Raw genomic sequence first — 16,508 nt, forward strand, 5'->3', positions numbered from 1 at the left:
ATACAAGCGAGAATGAAACTTATTGGTTCTTGCACGTCAAGCGAACATGCTAAGTTGATGAATGTTTATATGTAAATAAAAGCCTAAATTCAATCTGTTCATCATTTAAAGTGATCGTTTCTCTTCAGAAAATTTGGACTAAACCGCGCAATTCATGTGGATTAGCTTTATGATCTCTTTATAAACGTTTTGAAGGATCAAAGTGGTAGTTGCGTAGCTGTCAATGGAGGGACAGAAAGCTCTCAGATCTTCATTTGTGTTCCGAAGATGAATAAAAATCTTACAAGTTTGGAATGACATGAGGGTGAGTAATTAATGACAGAATAATTATTTTTGGGTGAACCATTTAGACACAGCAAAACCCCATACATAGATACAGCAAAATTCATGCTTGTAAATCTTGTAAAAGCATATCAAAATACTAGACGATACACTGTCAGGTGAATCACATATGAAAGTGTACAAACCATCTCTGCCGCTGAGAGTTTGGGGTGAAAAGAGAGATGGAGATAATTGAATTATTCAGGATTACAGGATTTACAGACACAGGAGTGCAAACGATAGGGTCTAATAATCTCATAACAGGTGGGATGTCCTCAGAAATGGAAACTTCCATAATCCTCTGGATTATTGGAATGGGAATTAAAAACAGTCTATAGTACAGTGGGGTGAATGCTGCCAAATACTCGTATGCTTTGATCTTTTAATACCGTCTGACAATCATGTTAGCTGCTTCTACTGTTTTTGTTTATGACACATTATTGACATTTCTCAGTTTCCCATATCTAGAATTCTGTCATAATCCCATTCAAACCATATGAGCAACATGTTCAAAATGATTCACACCTTTTTTTTTATAGCATTTAAATTTGGAGATATATTGCACATTACGTCAGAGACCAAATTAAAACCTTATGATACATAAACAAGTAGTGCTGTTGTAGAGTTATAGAGAATATAAAGATTGTGCTTGAATTCTACAATATTTAGATGCATGATATTATATAAATAAAATAGCTTTTACAGAATAAAAACATGCATCATTTATTGGTACCACATTGATTATCCACCAATATATATTTTTAAATATAACATGAACATAATCATCATATTGATCGGAATTTTAATATTGTTGAATAGGTAAATGAAAGATTAAAAACTAAATAAATGTGCTTACCTGCATCTCATCCAGTTTGGACTGGATGTCTGGGGTGAAGACAGTAGGTCCACAAATGAACGGATCAAATGGTTCTGCTCCAAACAGGTCTATATCTACAGCACAACCAGACAAAGTAGTAAATAATTTGTCATTTAGCAGAAGTGTGCAATAGTTCATGGATCACCCCTTGCAAAGTTTGAATCATAAATCTATATTTATAAATAGAATATTATAAATGTATATTATATATAATTAACTCATTAATAAACACATTTGTCAGTGCATTGGAACTGAAAGTGAAATTCACAACCATTTACTAACAAATGTCTTCATACAACATCTATACACTCTGGCTCCATTTGTTTTCAACTCAAATGGACCATTTTATGGAGAAGCATATGACATTAGCAATTATGGATTTTGCCTTCAGGTTTTTGTAAACATGACACATTCATCTAAGCGAGACAGCACAAATAAGGAGCCCCCCCCACCTCTGTCTTTTGGAAGCAGGTACGGAGATGAGATGCCGTTACAATTCAACCGTCTTGTTATTGGAGACTCAGGGGTGAATGGAACCATATCAAATATGTCAGTGGAGGGCGCTCTAGCTTGTATGCTTCCAGCCTAATAACATTGACAACAAACATATCATTATAAAGGCATAAGAACCAGCCCAAATGTAAGATCTGACTTCATTTGTGTGATAAGCATTTAACTGTAAATTCTGTGTATACATTTTATCACTATGTGTTCCTTTTTTATTTAGGTATTTAGTTCTTATTTATTTGCAAGAAAAAAGAAAGCAGTGGTTCTCAAAAGGTGGGGAGACTTCCCTAGTTTTAAAATCTTTCAGCATTCAAATTTACCACATTAATGGCAGACGCGACAACAAATGAGGTTTGTGTGAGTTTCTTCTATGTATGGCATTCACTGAGTAGTGGTTATGTAAACAAATTCACCCTTCGCCGGGAGTTTGATTGACCAATCATAACGTTGAATCCACCATTTTGTACGACAAACAAATCAGGAGAGTTAGAAGATTAACGTCGGTGGACTTTAACTTGAAAAATGGTGTATATTGACGTCTTTCCGCGATTGAAACAACATACCTTCTGATGTTCATTCATTTTGTGCTATAGCTACCAGGAAGAGATGATTGGTTCACGTGCCGCTTGAACCGAGGCGCTTCAGACAGCACCAAAACGGTATTTATTGTTAGAATTTCTTAAAAAAAATTACAATTTTAAAGCTGAGACTTTGGGCCCTATCATACACCTGGCACAATGCGGCGCGACGAAAGTTATTTAAAGGGCACATTAGTAATATGCGTCTATAGGCGGGTACACAACACACATACACTCTGCTTATTACACACACAGGGAGGGACGCGCAGCAGCACAAACATGCCAAATATTAAAAATAAAAGGTTTACAATATAAACGATTATTATTGTGTACATAAAGATATGGTGGGAATCGGCTTGTCCCATAGATGGTCTGCTTGTGCGCTTTAACCTCGCGCACGAGCAGATCCGTTTCCTCTCTGGAGAAGCGTTCTGTCTTTCCGCTTGCAAATTCCACCATGTAAATAGCAATCCGCCATGGCACAAGTGCAACTGGCTTTTAAAGGGAATGGGAGATGAGACTCTGATTGGTTTATTGCACGTAAAGCCCAAAACACACCCATTACTCTTTAAGAGAATAGGGTCAACCCTTTTAGACCATGCAACGGGCGGGTCGACCATTTTTCCCGTCGTTAAACTAGCAAAAGTGGATTCGAACACTTAGACCATGTGCTTAGATCGTTAAAATAGGGCCCTTTGTTTCACACCAAAAGTAACATGCTCTGTCTCGGCTGTCGGGCTGTTGTCAGTGTCTTCTATGCTCCGCAATGTATTTTGCACATTAAAAAAAAAAAAAAAAGTATTATTTTAGGCCAAATATTTATTTCATATTGTTCCTGCAAAGTAGTGAGGTGAATTCAGGTTGATTGATCACCCTGAATTTACCCCAACACATTTTATTGATTCGATTTATTAACTCTCAAGACAAAAATAACAAAATCATACCTACTACAGGGTTGTCCAATTCAGCTCCTGGAGGGCCACTGTCCTGCAAAATTTAACTCCAAACCCCAAATAAACCCACCTGAACATCTGACGTAACGTACTGACGAAGGGAACGAGAGGTTGCGTCATCAATGGCGCTATGGGGAAACACCTTTCTCCTAGAATACTGAAGCCTAATTGGCAAATCCAATGGCGTTCAAATCGCCACTGGAGGTGAGGAAGGCTCCGAGAAGTAGGAGGCATGCGGGCACTGAGCCGGCGTGAGCTCACCACAAAACTCGTCATGCTCCACATCGTGATACCACTGCTTCTTTCTCAGCAGCTGGGCTGGAGGGCTATCTGAACCCAGAGAGTACGCTTCTGGCCTCACAGTGAGGGCAATTAGAGCCCTTGACGGTTGTCTTCTGTGTGGGCACGGCCCAGGCAAAAAACGCACATCTCATGCTCATCTGGAAGTTCAATAGGTCCCGCGCAGACGGAACAAGGCTTCAAGGGCATGTTTGTTCGCCGCAACGCACAAGGGTATCTCGTAGACTTAAATCCACTTTTCGGCAATGACGAATGACAGATATGTCACAGTATTGGCGCCCAGCACAGCATTACGGCGCGTTCCCCTCCCTGATTCGCACATTTGAACGCCATTGGACACTGCGATTCAATGTCATTATGCCAATCAGGCTTTAGTATTCTAGGTGAAAGGTGTTTCCCCATAGCGTCATCGATGACACAGCGTTAAAAGACCATTTTTGAAGGGGTATCAGCTAATCAAGGTCTTACTAGGCATACTAGAAACTTCCAGGCAGGTGTGTTGAGGCAAGTTGGAGCTAAACTCTGCAGGACAGTGGCCCTCCAGGACCAAGTTTGGACACCCCTGACCTACTATACCAAATATTACTATACCAAAATGTTTCATTAAAAGGTTTTTCACAAAAACATTCAACAAAACTTCTAATTCTTCTTATTATTTAACATTTGATAATGAGCGGGATGGTGTGTAGAGGTTTTTATTTTAAAAGTGTCACCCCCCAAAAATTGAGAACCACTGCATTAAAGAAATAGTTCATCCATTGCTATATTGCATGAATCATACGGACTGTCCATATGATTCACTGTCATTATATGGAAAAGAGCAGCCTGGACATTCTGAAAAATAACCCAATCTGTCTATCATCAAAGAAAAAAAGCCATTCAGGTTTGGAACCACGTGAGAGTAAATGATAGATTTTTCATTTTTGGACGGACTATCCCTTTACGAATTAAAGATTCAAATTAAAGAGTGTAAGATTGTATAGTAACTAAGTGAATCGCATGCAAAGTGAACCGTGTTATTTTTGTGTACGAGACATTTACACGAGGTCGTGGCACGATGTAACCACTTGTGGACTGTAATTGGGCGGGCTTAGCAGGAGGAGGGGTGAGCAAGCTTGCTGATTGGCTGGAATCGGGTGAGCTGACAGGCGTTAGAGTGACAGAGGAGATCTCTAGGCTGGACAGTGATGTGACATCACCACACCAGGACAAGGCAGACGGCCTCTGCAAAATGTACAGCTCATTAGAGACATTAACATGCAGGTGCTGAAAAAGGGCACTGGGGGTTGCGGGGGAGAGGGAGAGAGAGAGAGAGAGAGAGATAGATTGGAATAGAGAAAAGGGGAAAACATGTGGTGTAGGTAGATAGGAGAGAAAAACAAACATTCTGATGAACTAAAAGAGAGCAGAATCATTGAGATTGGAGCAGCATCCGACTGGAATGATAAGCAAGACTCATTTCCTACTGAACGTACTGGTGAGCAGCGAGGATCCATCAGCTGATTCTCCAGCTCTTTAAGCTTCTTCTTCAGTTTTGAGTTCTCCATCTCCAAATCCTGAATCTTCAATTAACATAAGCACATATTGAATAAAAAGATTCACATTTTCATTTGTCAATCACATGCAAACATTTTACATAAGTCTTTGGCATTCGGGACAACCCACAGCCTGCTCACAGGATTATTCTGGTTAGATTTGTCTATCTTTAGTCTTATTTACACTTCAAAGAAAGCTGCACATAAGCAGCATACAGTATATTATGAAAAGGAGCATTTTTACAGATGTTGTAATGCAGCATACATTAAATGTATTTACACTGGAATCAAAATCAGGGAAGCAGTCAGCAGGCGGAAAAGACCGTTGTTGAACAAACATGTTTCATTTAAGTTTATCAACTTTGTCTTCGATATTTATTTATCCTAAAAAAGAGATAATTGTTTACATGTGAGCTCTGCTTTTATATTTCGGCACCTATATTAACAGGTTACAGTATTCAAAATGGCCACATAAGCCGTGTGGATTCACAGATTGAAATTGGCAAAATTTGTAGTAAGCCAGAATTAAACTTTTTAAAGGAAACCTGTTTATTGACAACAACCCAAATATCAGACCCACCCCCCTTTCCAAACCCTTGTGTGCACCAGTCTACAAAAAGTTTTTTGTAGAAAGCGCTGTCACATCCACATTTTCCACAATTTTTTTTCTGTTTCTCCCCCCCCAAATCAGTGCAAAACAACCGCAAGCCTTCCTCTATGTTGCTGTTTGTTGACATGTTCCTAAGAATCAACTCTCAAATTGATGGGTGTTTCTTTAACTGCGAGCCCTTTTATGTCTCAGGGGTTAATTTTGATAATAACTAACAACTTTTAACTCAAAGACATCATTTCATCATTTACTTTTGCCACTTTCCAGAAGACTTTTATGGATCCACTTTATTTCGCAACGCGGAAGTAAGCCTTTTTCTTTGAATGTGTGAGACTTCTGATTCATTAGCTGCTATAGGTAAATAACTACAACAATAACAATGTGCAGTAAATGGCAAAACTATTCACGCTACAAACCAGTGTTCATAATTATGACAATACATTAAAATATTAAGGTAAGAAATACCAGTTTACAATATCAAGCAGCATAACAAGCTCAAAATAGCTGGAAGAGGATTAGCTAGACGCATTCAATTTACAAAAGGCTGCACATGCATCCATCAAATAAGATGGATATTCTATTGTTTTACACTTGTCCTAGACCCACACTCAATAAAAAAATGAATAATTACATTTGTAAAGTCCCCCTGTGGTAAAAATCAATGTTTATATGTGGTGTTTTCAATATGCTTTAAGACAAACCATATGCAAATTGATAAGTCAACACCATTGCTGAGTATTTTCTCTTTAAATTTCAGTGAAAAAAAGACGTCACAAACAACCTTGTAACCAATCACGTCAACGTGTGATCATCAACGAGTGGATCTTTGAGCTGGTGTGAGTGAGTGGAGGTGGGGCTAATTTGCATATTCATAAAACCATGTATACTAAATGAGGCAAGGGTGTAGTTACATTCAAGCTATTCAAAGGCATGAATAATTTTTTTTCAAGGAAAAAACGTTTAAATATGTCATTTTGGTGATCAAAGATAAGTTTTAAGGCATATAATTATTGACTACAGTGGGACTTTAAAACTAAGCTGATTTAAACGATGTCTGAAGAAAACGAACAAAATCAAGATAAAGATCAAGCATTTGTTTATTGTGTCATTTCTGGTCAGACTGTAATTTTATTATGCAAAAAGTTTTAATTTAGTGTATTTAGGATACACATAATCTAGCAATAAAAGTAACCTCAGCAAGACAAAAGAGTCTTTAATTTTCACCACCATAATTTCCATCAAAGAAAATTCTTAAACACAATATAAAATCGAGACGTTGGGAATTTTTTTTATTGCATTAAGAAATAAATGACAAAATTCTTTTACAAAATAAATTAGTGAAAGGTGTGTTTAGTGTGGCCAGAAGTACCCAAGAATCATTCTGCTATGAGCGTGTTCGTGTGAGAATGAAGAATTCTGGTATTACTGGTGTGCAGTAATCCATGAACATAATCTTACTCGTTTCTGAAGGTTTCCAATCTGTTTCCTCGTCTCTACATCTTTTCCACCAGACTCTAGGAACTTTTTGTAGGCGAGATCAAAGGCTTGTCCGATAGCAAGAGTGATCTCCTCCGCCTGGGCAAGATTTGCACACATTACAATCAATAAACAAACCAGGTTTCTACTGTATGTAACATTTGTTAGGTATCACAAGCTTATTTACTTACACATTTTTCACTGTCAAACACGTAACACAGGTGTTTCTTCGTCTCGGGTTCTGTACAGATAAAGGTGAAGATTCTTTTATCTGTTTTGTCATCTGCACAGAAGGACATTCTGTGAAGTTGGCAGTTATGCTGCATCTCCTGGAACAAGAAGGACAGTTGAACTGAGATGAAAGGCTCAATGAAATGACTGACCTATTTTGAAGCAAAAAGCAACAAATCGAAAACAGCCCAGAGGAGATTTTTTTTTTTTTTGCTCAGGGGTTTAAATTTTTAAGGCTCTTTCATGGCTTGGGCAAATTCATGTGTTCTCGTTTATGTTTCAACAATTAAGTTTATAACCTTTTTTTTCCCAGATGTTTCTCCCAAAATTAACCGACGAGAGAACAAATTGATAACATTTTTGACATTAGCATGTTTCACATGCATGAGAAGCGCTTATTATTTATACTTAGTTTTAAAAAAAATGATGTGAACGGGGGAGTTAATAATAATTTTATTAACTCATTACACAGAGACAAAGTTCTCGCTGAACCATTCATTTAATCTGCCCTGATATAACATATTGTAAGCAAAATTGCAGATGCTTCTCAGTGTATAAACGCAGGGACACTGGACCCTGCGATTTCACTGGAATGAAAAGTGATAAACTCGAGCATTTGTCTGTGCTCAAGAACATTATGTCGTTGCCTTCAGCCACTGATAACAGCCTCAACGACCTCTCATAAAAGCATTCAAAATAACATATTCCAGCATGAACTAAATAAAACTGCTCAACAACTGGAGATGCTTCCTCGAAATAGATACATTCCTGCTGAGAGCTGTTTCAAAAACTGATGAGGATATGTCCTATCCAGGGGCGTCATGCAAGCCAAAATTCTGGGGGGGGGCACAATCTGAGACGTTGCAATTGTTTTCTGACGGGTGATATGGATCATGTTAGGAGGGGTCAGGGGGGTTTCTCCCCCTGAAATTTTTTTAATTCTGGCTGCGAAACATACTATTTCAATGCAGTTTGGGAGGGACAGAAATACCTTAACGGAGCTATAGCAGCAACCCTCCTCTATCTGAGGACTAAGTTAAAGTATGTGTATCTGTGCATTATAAGATGTTTTGAAGGCCAAAAAAACTGGATACAAACAGCTTTAAAACCATGTCACGCAGCTGATTATTTTTCTCTCCTCATCTCCATCACACTTTTTCTCTTTGTTTTTCTCTTGCCCTGTCTCTTCCCCTCCTAAAGTTGAACTTTGACTGATAGGCTTTTCATTTTTGTCTGTCAGTGAAGAAAGTAAATATAGGGTCAACTGATAGGTTGATTTATGAATCATTTTCTCAGACGAGTTACTGAAAGCTACTAGGAAAGCTAGGTAGCCTAACTAAGTTTATTAAATTCATTCACAGTACATATTCATTATTGATCTTATACCTAATACAGGGCCGTAGACAGGGCTTTATAATCAAAGAGGTTCTAAATTTGAGGTGGGTTCAAATTTTTATTTCTCTGATATGTGCATTTCAAGACGTTTGAAGGCCAAAAAAAGGATAAGAAATAGCCTTAAAACCATGTCAGCGGACAGTAGATTATTTGTCAATACCTGCTCTCACTTCTTATCCATCACTCTTTCTTTTTCTCTCAGTCTCCTGATCTTGCCTTCCCCTCCTAAAGCTGAGCTTTTTTAATTTACTTAAGGCTACAAATTGTACTATATTAATTCTCAATATGTATACATTCATTATTAATCTTGTGCCTGACAAGGAAAACGGCTTTTCCCCTCACAATGACAGTAAACTAATTATTAGCCATTACGAGTCACGTTACATAGGCCTATTTTCAGTTCATTATGGCGAAATTAGACAAAAGTATATTCGTGTGCCTGATTATTTTTGTCATTCGTTTAACATTTATGAACTAAAAAAACTGTCAAATATGAAATGTTTAGTTTAGCAACTTACATCTCGCACTTGACTGTACACTGAAGCGTCGAGTGAGTCTAAAATTCGCGCTCAGCTTCTGTGAGCATAAAGCCCGCCTCCTTTGATTTCATTGGCCATCTCAAATATTCTGACATTGACGAGCAGTGACAGACCAATGAGGCTCAGATGAACACACACGCGCGCGCACACACACACACACCCTGTCCTGTGTCCTCTGTTTCTGACGTGCGCTCTGCTCGGCGCCGCTGCGGATTGAAGATGAACAACGTGCTGAATCTGATTATAACAAGTAATTTAAATAAATTATCAGGGAGGAAAAATCTGAGGGGGCACGTGCCCCCTCACTTTGAATGGGCATGACGCCACTGGTCCTATCCCTCAGCACCATCAATGACGTATGACTAACTGATTACAGTATTGACAATGTAAACCCAAATAAGTTGTGAAATGTTTTTTGAGGCAATCAGTTACAAAAAATGTGAATTTCTTAACTTAAAAATTTTCAAGCAAGCAGTTTTGTCAGATTTTTATTTTGTACTTGCACATTTTAATTGCTCTTATCTTAAAATATTTGAGCAAGCTAACTTATTAATTTCACTTAAAATTATCATGTAATAACATCTTAAATATTTTTAGTGGAAAGTCAGTAAAATACTTTATTTTAAATATCCAGAAATCACATCAATTTCAGTATAGTGTCCCAAAATCAACATCCAACTTTGACATGGACAAAAGCAGTGTGCGTGTGAAAGGGCAAAGTTTAATTGTAAATGAATTGTAAATGTAAATGATGATTGATACATATTGATGGAACAATGTGGGGTTTCACAGCTGATGTGACTCATACATCCTCTCTGTATGTTCTTTCTCATCCAGACTGACAAGCGCTAAAGCATAACAAACTCACTAAAGTCTAAGAAGGGATATTGCAATCATATTTCAAACGCAATTGCAAATTCACTTAGTATTAGTCTTTCCCCATTGAGAATTTAAAGCCCTGAAGCGATTCCGATGCCCAGAAGCGATCGCCCTTGGTTATTGCTGTGTTTTCCCGTGGTTGCGCATGCAGATGCTGCAAATATCTAGCAAAATATCTCACATTACACATGACAACAGAAACTATTTCTCATGTGAGAAGATTCTGCTTCTAGCAACCTGCCACCTTCTCTTTAGAAATGGAAAATAGGCATTTTTGGTCTTTGTTTTGTATTCTTAACAAGTTACAAATGTAACAGAGATAATAATCTGTTGATTTCTCACAATGTTTAAAAAATATTTTACAATATTTTAGTTGTTTGAGCCTAGATGTTCATGTAGTAATGTGATTTGAAAGAACATGTGTAATCACTAAAATAATATATAAAATATAATATAAATTCTTATATAATTTATAATACTTTTTAGAATTTTTGTTATTCTAAACAATGGCTAAAATGGGAGAAACATCCATTTATGATTGTACTAAAAACTACTGTTCACAAACATTGGCTCTCTTTTCAGATCCTGACAGAGCTATTACAGCTATTTTGTTTTGAGCAAACACATCTTATTGCATTTATCAAGTGCTAATTGGTTGCTGAATTAGTTACATTCATTTAGTATTGGAATGAGATAATTCTATCAGTTGTGCTAACTGAACTTAATTGGCATGACATTAAACAGTAAATGTTTGAAAGATAAGATAGCACATTTAATTTTCAGTTAAATTGCATTTCATTGTTCTGTCAGAGCAGGTGTGAGAATAATAGTGGGCTAGTTTATGGAGCTGAATAAATTGCTGTGATTGTTCGAGTCTAAAATAGGGTTGCCATGCATGAAATCACATCAAGTGGTTTTTATCTTTATTCAGCACTTGCGGTGACTGAACACAAGACAATTTTATATTTGAAAAAACCTACCTTAGTTTTAGGGTCCAATATCTTCACACCATATATAGAGATCTGAAGCTCCACTTTAGGAGTTTTCTGCCCCTCTGACTTCTTGATGTGCCTTTGAAACTGAGGGAGCAAAAGTGATTCAGCACATGCAGCGGAAGTACATACTATCAAGAGAAAAGCAGACCGAGCCGGAGGTGTTCACCATTTTTAAATGCTGCTGGAGAGCAGTAGAGCATAAGGTGAAATGAGGTGCTCAAACGCGTCTCTAGAGCAATACACCCTCAAGTCCAAAGCTGGACATAAATTGGGGAAAAGAAATATCGCCCAGGAAAAGGACATCATTACCATGCCCTTATTCTGTCACCCTAAAAATCCCACCAGGTTCTATTTCAGTTCTATTTTTAAATAACAACAAAGCAGTAAGATGATTCAAAAAGATTGTTACGTTTTCTAAAGAAAATGTGAGTGGTGTTTGCCAATGCAACACACACACACGACTATGGTAGGGTGTTGGGTAGTGGTCGCCTTGTTTGCATTGTTTGGTAGTTCATCAGCTGAAGGAACCCACCTACAACAAGTCTTTATGATATTCTTGTCCCTGAATATGGCTCAACTAAAAACGGAAAACTTGTAAACGTTTTTCCATTCATTTACACGACAACAGCATTTTGGGGGCCTGAAAACGCAGGCTTTTGAAAACTGGTTTCAAAGTGCAAGTTTTTTTGAAAATGATACCGTTATTGTCTCCATGTAAACAACAAAAACGTAAATTTGTGAAAACTATGATATCATGAGCGTGTATATTACGTGTTCAGCCTATAGGTGCAGAGTTTTCTTTACAAAGTGACATCGCCAACTACTGGCCTGGGAGCAGAATACAATGTTTTTAGTCATTTTCGCGGATCCGTGTGAAAAGGAATCATTTTGACAACGTTGTCGTCTGTATGCGAAAAACGCAAAGGAAAAACTTTGTCATGTAAACATACCCTTAATGTAAATTCATGGGATTACCAATTTCATCATTCATCAGGCGAAAATCATAAGCAGATCACCTAGAAAAATAATAGCACACCAACTCTTAACAACTAAGTTTAATTTAGGATGTTAATGTGCAGAATCACCTCTTTTCTCACATTGTCTGTAACTTTTTTTTCCCAAGGATCAAAGATCCGGTCTCTTTAAACCTGTGGTTCTCTACTGGTTTGGTCGTGGGACCCACATTTTCCCATGGTTATTAAGCCACGATCCCAATATTTAGGAATTTGAACCAAGCAAATTTATTTAAATTGTATGAATATCACTGATGAAAATACAGGTAAGGCTATAGCCTACAGGTCAGAATCAGTTCTTTCTTTTGGGAGACAATAACAAATTTGTCGTGCTCTTTGAAACTTTGCAGACCTTTTACATTTACAAACATATATATATATATAGTTGCTTTTGCCTTGTGTTAACTGGAACTCACATAACATTAAAATGAGGCTTGAGTCTGTTATATGAACTTTGGAAGTAAATTTACCCTTTTAAAATCTCTGTATATTTACATCTAATTATTACAGCCGTTTCTGCCCCAGGCATGAAGAACTGTGAGCACATTTTATGGCCTATAAGTGCACAGAATGGTGGAGTGCTGTGGACACACTACCTTCAGCTTCCTGACAGCCACACGGACCATGTCTGTCCCTTTAGGCTGCTCCACATCTGTGATTCCCAAGAACTACATAAAGCACACAGTAGACACAATGTCAGAATATTTAAGTAATATATTAACACTATATTTTGTTTGTAATGGTGACTGGGTTGATAAGCATACAGTATGTGTGTGTAGCATTCTGTACTAGATGAAAAATATGATGAAAGTCACGGTCACAGAAGGGGAGTTCAGTGAGCTGTAATAACAGTCTGTTCATGCATGCATGTGCGCACGCGCGCGCACACACACACACACACACACACAAACAAACACACACACACACACACACACAGAAACAAACACACACACACACACACACACACACACACACACACACACACACACACACACACACACACACACACACACACACACACACACACACACACACACACACACACACACACACACACACACACACACACTTTAGTACAAATTTAAACATCACTACATCCATCATACCAACAGCTTCAGTAGAGCAGGCTCATCTTTCACACACTTACACACACACATCTCACATCCCAATGTCAAAGACATGGTGTACACAGTGTGCATTTGCAGCGTAGGGCTGCTCCCACCCCCTTTTGTGTAGTACATACAGAAGAAGCAGAGAGAACCACAGGAACAAATAAGAAATACGTCTCAAACTGTACCTTTGCATTATACACAACATGACTTCTCACCAAGGCTTCAGGTGTGTGCATACTTGGTTTATCTGGATGTAAAAAGAGAATAAAGATGAAGAATTTAGGTGTAATGGCAGATGACTGATATTTCCAGTAAGTCAGTGTATATATATATATATATATATATATATATATATATAAAACTTGGAATGTTAAGAAGTTTTTTCAGAACAAAGTCGGATGCGGAATTATGCATTTCTATGGCAACACTATCAACAGCAAAATGTATATGCAGCGGTCACTTAATCACATGAATAGCATTTTTTGAGAACTCCGACTTGTGACCAAGAAGTCAGTGCATCTTTTCAGTGCTGCATTGCTGTGCAAAGATGGTCAGGTAATGTTTCATTTGTTAGATTCTTTTTTTTCTTTTTCTTTACTTTTTTTTGTGGTTGTCCTGAACTTTTTAATGCACCACAGGCACAGAAGCAGCAAAAATGTACAGTAGTTAAACAGGAATTGCAATCACTGGAAACTTTAAAGTTAATTATTGATTCTCCTGCACAGCTGACACTGCATATTTACCTCAGAGACCCCTTAAAACACTTAACATCGATAAGGGTCTCCTGTCTTTCAGTCCCCCAATTTCAGTGCTTTAAACATGAAACAATCAACACACCAAAGTCTCAAACACAAAGAAAGCCTTTTCATGTTTTTTGTTTCTGAGAATTTTTGAGAAAGGTGTGTAATGCGAGGATAATAACACTGTGATGCAGTACTTGAGATCAAAGCAATACACAGGATGAATAAATTAAACTGATTACTCTTGCTTTTCTTTATACTGCTGTTGTTGCATTTGTTGTCAGTTTCAATTATTTTCATGTGGCGATTACTCAGACCTCATCTTTTAATTAAATGTCTTCTTGTAGGCGTGTTAAACGTCCATGCGTATCACGTTTAATTAGAGCAGGGGGTTTAATGCTGTCCAGGGAGTTCAGGGACCCCCAGGCGGCTGCAAGGGGGAACTAGAGGGGTCGGCAGAAAAGTATAGAAAAAAATAGTGTAAATGATTACATTTTCTAAATAATTACATAATAATAACAGTCACCTTTATTTATATAGCGCTTTTTACAATACAGATTGTTTCAAAGCAGCTTTATAGTGATAACAGGAAAATAATGCAACAAAGTTTGTTTCGCCTGTACAGCAGATCTAGAAGAAAATAGCGTCATAGTCCAGCTTAATTAAGTTCAGTGATGGTTCATATTTGTTGTAAAAACGTTATTCATTTAGTTCACTTATATAGCCGCTCTGGAGAAAACAGTGATGTCATCGTCGATCAATAATATTGTTGAATATTAAGTGTCCCCAACTAAGCAAGCCAAAAGCCAAAGGCGACAAATGCGACAGTGGCAAGGAACCAAAACTACACCAGGTGACAGAATGGATAAAAAAAACCTTGGGAAAAACCAGGCTCAGTCGGGGGGCCAGTTCTCCTCTGGCCAACGGACGAACAGTGTATGATTATGATTCAGACAGCATTACAGGTCAGAAGTCAGATTGGATCGAGCATTCAGAATATTTATACAGTTCCATCTCGTTGAAGATTGGAGTCATCACGTCGGTATAAGGCATACAAAGATGAATGAATGATGAGTTTATAATGTCTCTAAATCCCAATTCCAATGTGTCTTTTTCATTATCTACATGGATATTAAAATCACCAACAATTAGGACTTTATCTGCAGCCAGTAACTCTGATAGAAAATCAGCAAATTCTTTGATAAAGTCTGTATGGTGTCCTGTATACAGTAGCCAGCACAAATGTCAAATGGGATTTATCATTTACACTAGATAGTGTTACATTAAGCACCAACACTTCAAAAAAATTATATTTGAAACTAGACTTCTCACTAATACTGAAGATATTTCTATAATTTACAGCAACCCCTCCCCTCCCTCTTTGCCTTTCAGACAAGGATCATGTTTATAACAATAATCTTGGGGGGTGGACTCATTTAAAGTAATGTAATAATCTGGTTTTAGCCAGGTTTCTTTCAAACACAGCACATCTAGGTTATAATATGTAATCATATCATTAACAATAAGTGCTTTTAAAGAAAGGGATAGAATATTTAGCAATCTGAACTTTTTCATTTGTTCAGCTGTATTATATTTGTTTTGTATTTGTTAAACATCAATTCAATTTTTACCCTTCAATGGGTTTGGGAGTTTTTTTTTAATTTTTACTAATTCAGGGAACAGACACAGTCTCTATTTGATGATATCTAAGTGAAAGAGTCTCTATGTGTTGGGTTTTATCTGACTTCTGTGACATGAGACAGCTAGCAGATGGTCGGTTTAGCCAGTCTGTCTGCTTCCTGACCTGGGCCCAATTTAGTAAAGCATTAGCGGCACTATTACAGGAGGGATGAATACCATCTCTTTTTATCAGGTCAGGTCTGCCCCAAATTTTTTTCCAATTGTCTACATTGTCTATATTATTCTGTGGACACCACTTAGACAGCCAGCCATTGAGTAACGACAGTCTGCTAAGTATCTCATCACTCCGGCGAACAGGGAGGGGGCCAGAGCATATTACAGTGTCTGACATCATTCTTGCGAGTTCACACACCTCTTTAATGATAATTTTAGTGATCTCCGACTGGCTAAGTCGAACATCATTAGTGCCGACGTGAATAATAATCTTAGAGAATTTACGATTAGCATTAGTCAGCACTTTTAATAATAATAATAAATTAAAGTTAAAAAATGACACTACCACTTTCTAAACACTGGTTAGAAATCATGAGATAGAGGTGTAACGGTATACATATTCGTACAGTAGTCTTTAGGTTTGGCACATGTTAAACTAAGTGTGCCGCAAACATCCTCGTGTTGGAAGGTATAGGCCGCTTATTCATTATGGTCCTTCTTGAGGGGTCCCCCTGGAACTCCAGGGACCTCAGTGAATGCCTATATTAATTATAAGGCAGGAAGACCCTGAACAGACAGCATATTTTTTTTCC

At 37.6% G+C, this 16,508-nt stretch overlaps 1 protein-coding gene across 4 annotated transcripts in view; it reads right to left on the reverse strand.

Annotated features, from left to right (window-relative positions):
• Positions 1-16,508, reverse strand: part of gulp1b (GULP PTB domain containing engulfment adaptor 1b) — a 71,465-nt gene that overhangs the window by 1,270 nt on the left and 53,687 nt on the right. Inside the window, exons 3-12 of one of the 4 annotated variants that reach the window (XM_056266956.1) lie at positions 13,507-13,568; positions 12,806-12,877; positions 11,182-11,280; positions 7,349-7,486; positions 7,140-7,256; positions 5,012-5,098; positions 4,578-4,760; positions 1,651-1,783; positions 1,178-1,272; positions 468-478 (exon numbers count right to left, since the gene is read on the reverse strand). In XM_056266956.1, the coding sequence (XP_056122931.1) occupies positions 468-478; positions 1,178-1,272; positions 1,651-1,783; positions 4,578-4,760; positions 5,012-5,098; positions 7,140-7,256; positions 7,349-7,486; positions 11,182-11,280; positions 12,806-12,877; positions 13,507-13,568 (997 nt within the window). The remainder of the gene's footprint in view (positions 1-467; positions 479-1,177; positions 1,273-1,650; positions 1,784-4,577; positions 4,761-5,011; positions 5,099-7,139; positions 7,257-7,348; positions 7,487-11,181; positions 11,281-12,805; positions 12,878-13,506; positions 13,569-16,508) is intronic. The other 3 variants (XM_056266958.1, XM_056266955.1, XM_056266957.1) reach the window with 3 other exon arrangements.

The sequence above is a fragment of the Rhinichthys klamathensis genome, unplaced genomic scaffold (genome assembly GCF_029890125.1).
Source record: "Rhinichthys klamathensis goyatoka isolate OS25496 unplaced genomic scaffold, OSU_Roscu_1.1 h1tg000254l_1, whole genome shotgun sequence".
NCBI classification, from domain to species: Eukaryota; Metazoa; Chordata; class Actinopteri; order Cypriniformes; family Leuciscidae; genus Rhinichthys; species Rhinichthys klamathensis.